Source organism: Papaver somniferum, unplaced genomic scaffold (assembly GCF_003573695.1).
Source record: "Papaver somniferum cultivar HN1 unplaced genomic scaffold, ASM357369v1 unplaced-scaffold_132, whole genome shotgun sequence".
NCBI lineage: Eukaryota > Viridiplantae > Streptophyta > Magnoliopsida > Ranunculales > Papaveraceae > Papaver > Papaver somniferum.
Genome location: NW_020622381.1, coordinates 6,743,321 through 6,757,624, shown reverse-complemented (window position 1 = coordinate 6,757,624; position 14,304 = coordinate 6,743,321). Strand labels below are relative to the sequence as shown.

General features: G+C 36.9%; 2 protein-coding genes across 2 annotated transcripts; both read left to right on the top strand.

The window, feature by feature from the left end:
• Positions 1-375: 375 nt before the first annotated feature.
• LOC113332794 lies at positions 376-1,080 on the top strand. Its single transcript, XM_026579304.1, has one exon. The coding sequence runs from the start codon at positions 376-378 to the stop codon at positions 1,078-1,080; it is 705 nt and encodes a 234-aa protein (XP_026435089.1).
• A 6,370-nt stretch (positions 1,081-7,450) lies between these two features.
• LOC113333246 (protein FAM192A-like) lies at positions 7,451-9,718 on the top strand. Its single transcript, XM_026579756.1, has 7 exons — positions 7,451-7,688; positions 7,778-7,852; positions 8,355-8,412; positions 8,745-8,800; positions 8,920-8,982; positions 9,152-9,220; positions 9,356-9,718. Exons 1-7 carry the CDS (start codon positions 7,629-7,631, stop codon positions 9,602-9,604), a joined length of 630 nt encoding a protein of 209 aa, XP_026435541.1. The 5' UTR covers positions 7,451-7,628; the 3' UTR covers positions 9,605-9,718.
• The last annotated feature ends 4,586 nt before the right edge of the window (positions 9,719-14,304 follow it).

Sequence of the window (14,304 nt, the reverse complement as noted above, 5' to 3'; positions counted from 1 at the left end):
GAGTGATAGATAAGTTCAAGTATCCACATACCTTTTTGTTGATGAAGTTCCACGGTTCCTTGAGTAGATCTTCGTCGTTGTATGATGAATCGCCATGAAGTCCTTGAGCTCAAATACACTTTTCTATCCTAGTCCGAGACTTAGCTATAATAGACTAGAAATCAAGACTCATAGTTTTGATCACTAACATTGACAAACATGCTTGATATAACAACTCATGCGAGGTCGACCGAGCTATGCTCTAACACTCTCATAGTAGCAAAAGATGTTGTCAACCATATTTGTTTAACTATGGGACTATGGTTTTTTGCACAATGAATCACATCTTCAAAAGAGGAAGGAATGGAGAAGTAAATTTTACTCTTTACTGAGTGGATGCATCTGCTCTTGCAAGAATTCAAGAGTGTAAGTGCATATAATTCAACACGTTTTCAAATTGTCTCTCGTTTAAAACTATGCGGCGAAACAGTTACTGAAGTTGATCTTTTGGAGAAGACTTACTCTACATTTCATGCTTCAAACATTTTGCTTCAACAACAATATCGTGAAAGGCAGTTTAAGAAATATTCCGAGCTTATCTCTTGCTTTCTAGTAGCTGGGCAGAATAATGAGTTATTACTCAAGAACCATCAAAGTCACCCAGCAGGTTCAATAGTTGCTCCAGAGATGAATGCTACAAAAAGTCGTGGCAATGCTACTGAAAATCGTGGAAAAGGACACGAACGTTGGTTAGGTCCTAAAAAGCCCAACAACAAGAAGAAGGCTGGTAATAATTCTCATTATCAGAAGGGAAAGAAGAACGTGTTTCCAAAACACAAAGGCAAAAGATCGCAAAGCCACTCAAAGCACCATGAATCTGTTTGCCACCGCTGTGGTTCACCAGGTCACTGGGAAAATGTTTGTCGTACTGCAAAGCACCTTGTTGATCTTTGTCAGTCGTCTATTAAAGGAAAAGAGAAGGCTGAAACCAATTTTTCCCAATATGACATAGGAATGGATATTGCCCATCTTGATATTTCTGACTTCAAGAATAATGGAAATGAGATTGAAGACATGGATTCCTTCCTCAAGGATATATGAGTTTATTTGTTTTATGATCAAATTTTTTTTAGTAGATTGAATAGTATTTTGGTTTGAATAAGTGACAATGTTTTGTCATATTTTTTAGAGATTGTGTTTTCTTTTAGGCAGTTGATTTTAATGTATTAGTTATTGAAATTCTCTTTAGTAATGAAATTATTTTCTTAGTATTTATTCTCCATAACTTATATTATTGTCTTTATTTTTCTAAAGGGATATGGATATTTCTAATGGAAAGCCTAAAACAAGTGACGAAGATATATGTCTTGTTGACAGTGCAACAATACATACAATTTTTCGTAACAAAAGGCTTTTCTCCCATTTAACATTAGCTACGGCCAATATTACTACAATTTCAGGGACTTCTAATCTTGTTGAGGGACATGGAAAAGCATCGATAATGCTCCCTAATGGTAAAAAAATCCATGTCCATGATGCCTTATTTTCAACAAGATCTAAACACAACTTGTTGAGTTTTAAAGACATTAGTCTTAATGGGTATCATATTGAGACAACAAACGATGCTAACAAAGAGTATCTATGTATTACTGCCATTGTCTCAGGTAAGAAACAAGTCCTAGAAAAGCTTCCATCTTTGTCTTCTGGATTATATCACACTATCCTAATAGAATCACATGATGTGAGTCATCCTAAGACTTCTAATCCCGGTGTTTTTAAACTTTGGCATGACCATTTGGGTCATTCGGGATAAACTATGATGCGTCGAGTTATTGAAAACTCCTATGGACATCCTCTAAATAGACTAAAAGTCTTATCATTTAATGATTTCCCATACATCGCTTGTTATCAAGGAAAATTGATTATTAGGCCATCATTGATGAAAGTTGGCATCGAATCACCTAATTTTCTACTACGAATTCAAGGTGATATATGTGGACCAATTCACCCTTCGTGTGGACCATTTCGTTATTTTATGGTTCTTATTGATGCTTCAACACGATGGTCACATGTTTGCTTACTTTCGACTCGTACTGTTGCATTTGCAAGACTTCTTGCACAAATTATTAAGCTACGAGCTCAGTTTCCAGATTTTCCTATTAAAACTATTCGTCTTGATAATGCTGGTGAATTTACCTCTAAAACATTTAATGATTATTGCATGTCATTGGCATTGATGTTGAACACTTCATCTCTCACGTGCACACTCAAAATGGCTTAGCGGAATCATTTATTAAGCGCTTACAATTGATTGCCCGACTGATGAGTGCTAAAAAGTGCATATTTCTATATATTTTTCTTGGCATTTAACTCATCTTTTGTGCATTAATTCTACATTTTATCCCATATTCTGTATTTTCATTGTTTTCAAGAATAAATACTTTTCTTAATTAATTTTGCATTTTTAGGTACTAAATAAAGTCTGGTTAACTCACGGAGCGAAAAGAGCAAAGGAACGGCAAAGACTCTCGCTAAGAGGAAGCGAAGAATGATGTTTGCAAGAGCCGGATCAACGAGAAGTGGGCTTGAAGAAGAAGAATTGTCCTTAAAGAAGATATGGGCTTGGCATACCCAAGGCCCAAAACCCTTACCCAAATCCATTTCCATTATCCATACCCATTTCCATGAGAGCCGTCAGATTGGATCCATCTCATCGTCCAACGATCGCCTCATCATTGTGCATCAAACTCCGAAGATCCCGTCAAACACCATAGTACCTAACTCCATCTGAAGCCGTCAATTTTGTTGTATCTCATAATCCAACGGTCGCTACATACCTCTCCATCGTAGCCGTTCGATTCAATCTATATGGGATCATCCAACGCTCTTTACTTGCTGTTCATCAAAGTTCTCTACACCCGCTCAACAACCTAGCAACCGAACCCTTATACCCCAAAACAAACAGCCCCTAACCCATTCTTCTCTCGAGCTCTTCTTCCCCTTCTTCCCAAAAATTTGCAGAGCTCTGCAACTCCATCACCTCCACCAGCTACACCTTCTTCTCGAACCACACCACCACCACAACCACCCGACAACACCTCAAACCCATCTCCCTAGCCTAGTTATTTTCCCCATCTCACAACCACTGAAACCCTAGGTTTTGGGGTGAGTAAAATAACTCGAACTAGGGAACAATTAGAGCAGCAAAGGCACCAGGAGAAGCAGAGAAGACATGGGTCGATGCTAATTGAGGAGATTTGTCACATCAAGGTAAGAAAAAAAACCCAAACCCTAATTTCAGTTAATTTGGGGATTTTCGAGAAAAGCCTAATTACTGCTAGGGATAGCATGAGAAAGAACAGTGGCAACATGGGTATGATTAAATTAGTCGAATTAGGTGAGAAACCCTAATTTTGTCACTGTTCAATTTGGGGATTTGGGGGAATTTTTCTGTAAACCCTAATTTGGGTGTCTGGGTATAAAAAGGGGACTGTGGGTGTGAAATTGGCTTATGCTGGACTAGCCAGTGTCCAGAACTTTGCTGATCTGTATATGTTCTATTCTTGGTATTCACTGTGTAATGTTCATGTTCTGTTTATGTTTAATTTTTGAATTCATGTTTCAATTATCTTGTATGATGTATGTTAGTGTTAGCATGTTAGTCATGAGCTAAGTCTCACTAGCTGAGGCTCAGATGAAGCTTTAGTGGACTGTTAGGTAGTGGAATGTTAGGTTAGAAGCCTTAGTGCCTGTTTTGCTTGTGCAATGGGAAGAAATTAGTGCTCTGGTATGCCTGTGATTGACTGTGCTGTCAAAAGACAGTCAATGCTAGGGGCATATCAGTGAGCAAGCTGATTTTCCTCCCATTCTAGATGTATGCATAGGATGTTCAATTCAACCTAGAACTACACTATCTGGCTAGGTCACAAGGGTGGATTCAAAGCCTTAGCTTTTACCTCCACTGTTACCATTTGTTTCATTGCTGCTCCCTTGCCTTAGGCTAACTGCCTTTGTGCCTCATTGCCACTGATTTTTGCTTCTTTCCCATGATCATTGTTAGTTTGTTTCACTGCCATTGTTAATCCTTTAGTTATTGTTCCCTATTCTTCCCTGTTCCTCATCTTTGTCTGTGTTCTCTTTTATTCTCTTTCTTTTGCTATCTTTTGCTCTTCTAGTTTCTTTGTTTTGCTCCCCATTAGTCCATTGAAGCTCACTGTGGCCTAAGTGCATTGATCATTAAGAGCCCAGTCCAGTTCACTGTGGACTCATTCAAAAACCAAACTGATAGCTCTATCAAGCCCAGCTCACAGTTCACTTTCCAAGCTAAGGTCTGTCACTGTCAAGCCCAGATCCTCATACAAGCCAACTGAGCCCAAAGCTCACTTCAACACTGAGCCCAAGTTAAGTTCATTGAAACCAAAGGCTAAAAGCCCAGGTTCATAGCTAAAAAGCCTAGCTCCAGCTAAGGCCCAAATCATACCAAAAGCCCAGGTTTAATCCCAAGCTCAGTTCACTACACTGAGCCCAAGGCCTAAAGCACTTCATCATTACAACAAACCCATTAATCCCAATTTACTCAAAGGGTATTCAAAGCCCAACAGTTCCAAAGGGTATTCATAACCCATTGGTACCACAACCCTTTGATACCTAAACCCCAATAGCAATTTAGAACCCAAATAGCTAGAAACTCCAAACACTCCCAATCTCTGTGGATCGACCCGTACTTGCACGAGCTACAACTGACGACCGTGCACTTGCGGTATTACTGTAGGCCCGTTTCATATACGCTTAATTTTCACACACCTCCGGGCCCACCACCGACCATTAATCTTAAGGTCTAACTTACCATTTTCAGCATGGGGTCATGCAATATTACATGCTGCAGCACTGGTCCGTATAACACCAACCAGCTATCAAAAATACTCACCTGTACAACTCGTATATGGGCATCAACCAAATATATCTCATCTTCGAACTTTTGGTTGTGATATGTATGTTCCTATTGCTCCACCACAGAGAGCGAAAATGGGTCCTCAACGTAGACTCGACATATATGTTGGCCATGACTCTCCATATATCATTCGGTATTTAGAACCTCAAACAAGAGATGTTTTTAAAGCAAGATTCGCTGATTCCCAATTTGATGAATCAAATTTCCCGTCGTTAGGGGGAGATAAGCCAAAAATTGAGGAACGCCGTGAAATTTCATGGAATAGACCATCATTAGCCCACTTCGATCCTCATACAAAACAATGTGAACTTGAGGTTCAAAGAATCATACATTTGCAAAATATTGCAAACCAAATGCCTGATGCATTTACCGATACAAGTAAGGTAACAAGATCACATATACCTGCTGCAAATATTCCTGCGAGAGTAAGTATCCCAGAAGGACATCATGATAATCAGTCCACGATACGCTTAAAGCATGAAAGACCTCTTGGTGCAAAGGATTTAATTCCGCGAAAAAAGAGATAAGTAGTTGGCATTCCGAAAAAAGCCATTCTCTCAGAAACATTGATTGATCAATCAACTACTGATACACAAGTTGGACCTGAAGAGGCACATGTACCTCAAAACAATGAGATCTCTATAAACTATGTTGGTACAAGACAAAACTGGGAAAGGAATACAATTATTCCTGATTGTAAATTTTCTTTTACAGTTGCTTTGGATGTCATTGAAAATATTGATGATCCTGAACCACAATCTATCGAAGAATGTCGTCGTTTAAAAGATTGGCCTAAGTGGGAGGTTGCAATCCAAGCAGAGTACAACTCATTAATAAAACATGGAGTTCTTGGTTCTATTGTTGTAACTCCTGAAAATGTAAAAGTTGTCGGATACAAATGGGTATTCGTACGAAAACGTAACGAGAGAAATGAAATCGTGAGATATAAATCTCGACTCGTTGCACAAGGTTTTTCACAAAGACCAGGTATTGATTATCAAGAAACTTATGCTCCATTGATGGATACCATTACATTCCGGTTTCTTATTAGTTTGCCAGCTTCATAAAAGCTTGAAATGCGTCTTATGGATGTCGTTACAACTTATCTTTATGGGTCACTTGACAGTGACATTTATATGAAACTACCCGGGGATTTCATATGCCCGAAGCAGACAAGTCCAAAGATCGTAGTGTATACTCAATAAAACTTCAAAGAGCTCTATATGGACTAAAGAAATATGGAAGAATGTGGTATAATCGCCTTAGTGAATATTTACTGAAAGAAGGATATACTAATAATGCTATTTTTCCATGTGTTTTCATTAAGAAATCCAATTCTGGGTTTGCTATTATTGCAGTATACGTTGATGATCTAGATCTTTTTGGAACTCTTAAAGAACTCACTGAAACCATTGCTTATATGGAGATACAGTTATATCTTGAAAAAGATCTAGATCATCAACGTGGTATAATCGCCTTAGTGATGTATTACTGAGAGCGTCTGGTTAAGGTATATGTGTATGTGTTTTCATTAAGAATGTGGTATAATCGCCTTAGTGATTATCCACACAAAGGACGATCACAAACTGGGTATTTGTTTATTTATGGAGATACAATTATATCTTGGCGGTTAGTGAAGCAAACAATTTCATCTACATCTACAAATCATTCTGAATTAATAGCAATCCATGAAGCAAGCAGTGAGAGCGTCTGGTTAAGGTCAGTAATACATCATATTCAAAAATCATGTGGACTTCCTTCAACTAAAGATTCACCAACAATATTATACGAAGACAATACTGCTTGCATTGCACAACTAAAGGAAGGATTTTATCAAAGGTGATCGAATAAAACACATCATTCTGAAGTTCTTTTTCTCACATGATCTACAGAATGATGGTGTGATTGATATCCAACAAGTACGTTCAAGCCACAATCTAGCAGACCTCTTCACTAAGGCATTACCAACTTCTACATTCAAGAAATTAGTTCACAAGATTGGAATGCGTCGACTTAAAGATTTGTAGGCAAAGATTTCGCTGAAATATCCGTCAGGGGGAGCATCATTAGGACTTAAACGCGTTGTACTCTTTCCTTCGTCAAGGTTTGTCCCACTGGGTTTACTTGTCAAGGTTTTAATGAGGCAGCATATGCGTGTCCAACACTGTTCTGAGTCTCACACATTTCAGGTTTTTTCTCTCTTGATTTTCCTGATATATTTTGTGACTTTGACACAGTGGTCATCATGGGGAGTGTTATAAATATTTATTTATGTGGATAATATCTAGGATAAATCTCGTTTATTACCGGGATGCCCTTGTGTATATCCCTATAAATAGAAGCTGTAATATTTATTTGTTCTCTACTCATCAATAAGAATTCTTCTTATCTCTTTATTTTCTCCGTCTTTTTCTTTGTGTCACATTACGACAAAAGTTTTGGTACCCATTAATGGGTCATAATCGGTTCTACCACAAACCAACCGATACCGGGTAATCCGTACCCATTCGCAGCCGTAAGATTTATTTATTCAGAAGTTAAACTGTTGAACAAATTTTCATTCCTGAAAGTTCTTCCTCAATTCTTTCCTTTTAAATTCGAGAAGCAGAAGAAAGACGAGTGATATTCCAAATCCATACGTTTCTTGAGAAGAAGAAGAAAAAGACAAGAAGAAAGAGAGCAAAGGCGTGATTAAAGCATGGCAGAAGAAGATCCTTCTTCGACTATTAGGTTAATGAACTTCGTCTCAGAAGGACAGGTTCGTCCCTTCAACTTCCTAATTCCACATGTATAAATTTTTTATCAAATTAGGTCATTTTTTTATGTGTATTTATTGATTAATTGCAGTTATCTGAAGCCAAGAAAACTAGAGGAGAAAGACCTGAAGATGGAACTGCTCAGAGAGATAGACCCCTCTTTGAGGTTCAATTCCGTTCTTTCTCTAATTTTAGCTTAAATTCGATTTTTTGCTGAATAAGTTGATTTTGAATAATGGAAACAGACTTCTGATGATGATGGAATGTGGGTTTTTTTTTTTGTAGCTTAACTTCTAGTTGTAATTTTGATTCATTATGTTATATGTAAACCCTAAAAGGCAGTATGCTCAAGTTAGCAGTAATATGGGTTGTTTCTTCTTTTTAGAGAGAAATCATAGGGCACATATTAGTTGCACGCCACTTGCTCACGCATGGTGACATGAAGCCCTTTAAACCCGATCATGGCATTCACCCTATAAACCCGATCATGGCCGTGAAAGTGCTGACCATTGATTGGTGGGCCATCCTGGAGACTGAGGGCTAATGGATTGGCGCCACCATCCATGGCAGCACACAAGTAACTACGGTGCAAGTGGCATGTAGCATGGATATCTTTGGAGCTAATTTGGATGCCTTTTAGTGATTATTGTTTTTCTTTATTATATCAGATTCTGCAGGATAATAAGGATAAGAAGGATGCAGAATTCAATGAAAAGATAAGGCATAGTGAGTGACTTGGCTACCACTTTTCGTTTAATATTCGTCCATGGATGATTCGTTCCTGCATTATGCGTAAGAGGCTTTTGTTAGGGACTCATATTACATGCAAATAGCTGTACATAATAATGTTACTGGTTATGAACAGTCACATTTGTGATGTTATGGATTAATACATGTAATTATGAAACCTAAATAGCTTCAAATTCAGTTGGGTTGTAGCTGGAACATTTCCTGAAATACTTCAACAAACTCGTGTATCCCATTGTAGTGTCTTTATTACGTAGCTGGCTAAGAGATGCTTCTTAGAAAGATTAATGTTTTACTCTATCCAATGGCAGGGCCACCCAAAGCTTTAGATGAGGATGAGACAGAGTTTCTAGACAATATTGAAATGGTGACCTTCGATACTTGATACGAATTACAATTTCTGCTTCACATACAACCCTCGTTCCAATCCATTTCCATTATTCTGTTTAAATCGGATAGCTCTTTTTTGTTTTTTTTTTTGTCTAGACGAGAAAGGCATATGAACGGCAAATAGCAGATGAAGAAGCCCAACAACTTCGGAGTTTCCAAGTAATTCATTAACTAGTATATAGCTTCAGTATCTCTCATAAACCTTTGAAATGAGTGTTATTTTGGTCACGGCTAATTTTATACCAAAATTGTGTTGTATCAAACTTACTGTTGAACACTGTTTGTGTTCTTATCTTTTCTTAAGATGTTTACCGGTTTTTACTTTCAGGTAGCAGTTGCAGTTCATTCTACAGCTCTACATGAAATCAAAGAAACATCCCCTGTACCAAAGGTGGAGGTGAGTCATCAACTAATATCTTACTATGCATGAATATCTTAATCCATGTACAAACAGATTAGGCGCCAGGCTCGAAACCGATAATATGAAATTGTATCCTCATATCTTTCTTTTTTTCCTTTGGTTGCACAATAGGAAGTGAAGCCACTCAGAAAAAAAAATCCACCAACAAAACCATTAGGAGGATTGATTATAAAAGTAAAGCCACAAGCAAAGAAGGCTAAGACGGAACAAGTTAGTTCACCAGGTAATCGGCCTTCTTCGGACACTGCTAAAACATCCGTTGGTGATAACAATGATAAGTCTCATAGTAGTCCAGTTAAAGGTACTCTTGGAAGTCTTGTTTCATATAGCGATGAAAGTGAAGATGAAGAAGGTGGTTGATTTTTATTCTTTTAATCAACAATGTGTAATTTAAAAATCCTAATTTGTTTGGGAAGAAACTTTTTACAAATAGTTTACATCCATCACAAAATAGATTCGTTTGGTTTTGCTGGAGATTCTGTGCAAATTATGTCATCAGTGTATTGTGACTTTGTGTTTCCCCTTGTTTGAGCCTCGCCAACTTGACCAGATGGGCTTCGATAATGAAAAAAACTGCAAACCTAGTTGGCCCCTATAACTAATTTGTGGTCCTTAAACGCTATCTTGCGACCTTGGCTAATTGGCTTAAGATAGACATTGGTCTGCGCTCTACACTGACTAGCGAGTTAGCACCAATGCCCTATCACTTGCATTTCGCCCATTTTGTTAGTTTATAACGGTTAAAAGCAGTGTCCAACTCCTGTGCAACATTGCAACTGGTCTCTTTTGCAGGTCAACCTTGCAACTTTGTTTTATTGTTTTATTCGTAACTCAACTTGTTGCGCGCATGCAATCAGCGCGTGATATGGTGCTGCAAAAAGTTCTTTGTACTAGTATTCTGGCTCGAGTTTCTTATGGAGCTGTAACTGTGTAACGTAATGTGGACCACAGGCCATAGCTCTGCCCCCATCATTTTTGTTTCTGTATGTCTGGATAGAATTTTTGAAAGGAAAATCCCATTAAGCAGAAAAGAAAAAAGAATTCAGCTGCGCTCGTCTCGCTTCGTTGTGTTTCAACCAACACTTCCCTCCTTCTATAACTGGAATCTGATTTGATCTCAACCTGTGTTGCTTGCACTGACACGGACACGAACGAATTCTCAAAAAAATTAGGACGTAGATACGTTATGAAATTAGTGATATTTTCCACTATATATTATGAATGAAAATTCTCAACAATGCTAATAGATTATTGATAAATAACTAATTTGTGTAAGAATAAATATATATACTAATAAAATAATATATATTCAAAAAATTCAGCCATTTTCAATAGACATTCATACTGAAATAATGTGTGACATATGCATGTGATGTCACCAATATGTCTGTTATTAAGACGTGTGCGTCCAAATGTCGGACACAAGTTTCTCACATGACCATTTTAGACGTGTGCGCGCTACCCAAATCTCAACCACCTTGGTTGTCTATGTGACTTCTCTAGCAGCCTAGTTATATACTCCATCTGCCAAGCTTATCAAACGACTAGATTTCCTTTATCAAAAAGCTAGGTCCTTTGAGACAGAAACTCTGTAAATCGGGTGATTAATGAGTTAACTCATTTGCAAAATCGTTTTTTCAAAATCTTAAGATTTTTCGTAATCCATTAGATCTAATCTGGAAAATGATTACTAAAATCTTCTTTTAAATCTTTTTTCTTCTTTCGATTTCTTTGAATTATGTTTATAATTTCACCATGAATGACTGTGGAACTCATATAATGGTCTGTGTTTTCCTAAGGATAGCCTAGTTTTTGGGTTTTTAATTTTCTTTCAAGTTTGATAACTGATTATTTCTTTTAAGAATCCTGGCTCTAATGGGAAAGTAATTTCCTCCCTACAGGTGTCCTGAGTGGTGCTTTTCTGTTCAACATGTGGAACTTCCTTGAATCAAGAACAGTGGTGTTGAAGAATGTGTTTTTACAAGTAGTGGTGCTAACCATCAAGTCTGTGATGGTCAATATTAGTAGTAGAAGTCTAGGATTAAGCTTAAACCAGAATCAGGTAGAAACCCAAACTTTTCCTCATTTTCATCAGATCAATCATAACAATTTTCATCTTCTCCATGGATTTCAAATTCAAAACTTTCACTCGTCAAAATTCCGCAAATACAGCAGTCCTATGAGGGATAATTATTATCCTGCCTCATTCAGAAATTATCACACAACTCTCACCATATTTTCCTATCCTTTTATTGAGGGTCAATTACCAGATTTCGGTATTTTCTTAACAGAAAAATGCAAGATAATATAAACCCTAGAAATACCGGTGAGAATATAAATGCATAGAAGTATCCTTTAGGGACTATTCAACATCATAACCAGTACTCCATATTAGTAGAGAAAAATAACATTACTCTGGCAATGGCACAATCCTCTGAGAATCGTATCAACCAACTTTCAAGGAAACTGAGGAAAGAAGCAATTGATCTTCTGGAGAGAAGGAGAGTTGTTGGATCACAACAAACAGTTAATGTAGCTGCTGAAGAATGGAACTTTGGAATATTTGGAAAACTAGTGTGGAAATATAAGATTGATATGAGAATCATTAGAGAAGAAATCAACACTCTTTGGAGGAGATATAGAAACAAGCATATTAGAGTTATGGGTCATAATCTTATGCTGGTGAGACTTAACTCTGAAGAAGAAAGGGATGAACTCATTCAAAATGGTCCTTGGTTAGTGGGGGAAGCACTCTTTGCTGTTCTAAAATATACCAATGGTGTTCCTGTTAAGGATTACAATTTCACTCATCATATTTACACGCTACAGTTCAAATACCTAAAGCTGGAACATCTAACCAGTGTAGCGGTTGATGAAGCTATTGGATTTATGGGTAAAAAGATTTCAACTATCCCCCAAAATGTAGACCAAGATATGGTAATACAGTTAAAGCTAGATTGGAGATAAAACTGAATGAACCACTTCATCGTGGAGGCTGGTGAAATACTATGTCTGGTGAAAAAGTTCGGATAAGATATCATTGGGAGATACAACCTAAGAAGATATGTGACAAATGTTTTGTCATTGGTCATGATGACAGTAAGTGTCTGGAATGGTCTTATCTTCTTTATCTAGATGGACTGTCTGAAGCTGAATATGAAGCCCACCTAAAAGAAAAGCAAACTAGTGCTGAAGATATTATTGAACAAGATATGGAAGATAATGTAATTGATGAGATGGGTACTGATGAACCCCTCGGTGAATAAAGAGATGATGGGAGACAATCTAAGAGAATGAGAAATTCTATCCTAAATAGTGAACTATCCAGGAATCCTTACAATATCCATGTTCAACCACCTATTGTGTCTGCTAATATTTCTACTACTAATATGGATCAGCATGGCAACTCAATGATGGAAACAAATGATTCAAGTGTAAGCACTGTTGAAACCACAAATGCAAGTAAGAGAGATGCTATGCAGGTATATCTTAAAACTTTTCTGCAGATTATTATCTATCTTTCTTCTTATACAGTCAAATTTAGTTACAGCTTTTATTATAGATACCGTTTGTTTTACATTATGGAGATAATTGCTTGGAATGTTCATGGGCTAGCAAAAAAACATACAAAATACCAACTTAAATATTTAATTCAAACTCAATCGCCTGATTTCTTGTTTCTCTCTGAGACGAAAATAGATCAAGAAAAATGATCAAATTAGCTAAATCACAGAACTACTGTAATTTCATCTGCATTGATATAATAGGTCTTGATGGTGGGTTTTTTCTAATGTGGAAGGATAGAATTAAATGTGTTATTCAAGAAGTGTCTCATAATATGATTCATGTAGTTGTTAATCTACATGTAGCTAAACCTGATGTTCTTGTTACTTTCATGTATGGTTCGACATATTTAGAAAAGAAAAAAGAACAATGGGAGGTTATGAAAAGAATCAAGGAAAATTTAGAACAACCTTGGCTAGTCATTGGAGACCTTAATGTTCACTTGCATGATATAGCTTCCTCATCTGTCTCTGCAGAGGATAAATATGCACAAAATGAAATCAATGAGTGATGTCTTATGGATCTAGGGTATGTTGGTAGGGACTATACTTGGTCTAGTAATAAGTTGGGTACATGCACTAAGAAATCTAGAATTGACATGGCATTAGGAAATCATATTTGGTTTAACAGTTTTCCTAATGCGAAACTTTATCATCTTGTTCAGGATGGTTCTGATCATTGTCCCATAATGTTACAAACTGATCATGTTAGTAATAAAATTTGGAGACCTTTGAAATTTTGTTTCATGTGGCTCAAACATAATGTTTTTAAGAATCAGTTAGAAATTGCTTGGAATTACACCATTAACGGCTCTCCAGCCTATCAACTCTCAAGTAAACATCAGGAAACTAGAAGAAAAGACTTTCTCAGTGGAATAAAATAGAATTTGGTGATATAGATAAATATATTAATAAACTGCAGGAACAACTTTTAGTTGTGCAGAATCAACCACATTCTGTTACTCAGCATGACAATCTAGTTGACATTAATAAGAAATCGGAGTTCTGGTTTGATGTCAAAACTGATTTTTATAAGCAAAACTCTTGTGACAGTTATATTGTTGAAGCTGATAACAACTCAAGGTACTTTCATACTCTTTCTAATAGGAGGCTGATAAGGAAAAATATTGATTGTCTTTTTGATAGTTAATTACTATGATAGTAGAGAAGATATCTATAGAATTCTTGTTACTCATTTTAGCTCAGTTAGATGTTCTAATAATGTTCAATTTCCTGAAAGTATCTTTGATATTGTTCCCACTGTTATTAATGAGGCTGATTCTTCTGAGAGTTTTTGTAGAATACCAACAAATAAAGAAATTTTTGATACTGTCAAAAGTATGTCTGCCTGGAGTTCACCGGGGCCTGATGGGTTTCAAGGAGGTTTCTACCAATCTAATTGGAGTATTGTAGGTAAAGACATTGTGCAGGTTGTGCAAAGTTTTTTCTCTACTGGTTTCATGCCAACAGAATTCAATAAGACCTATCTTTGTTTGA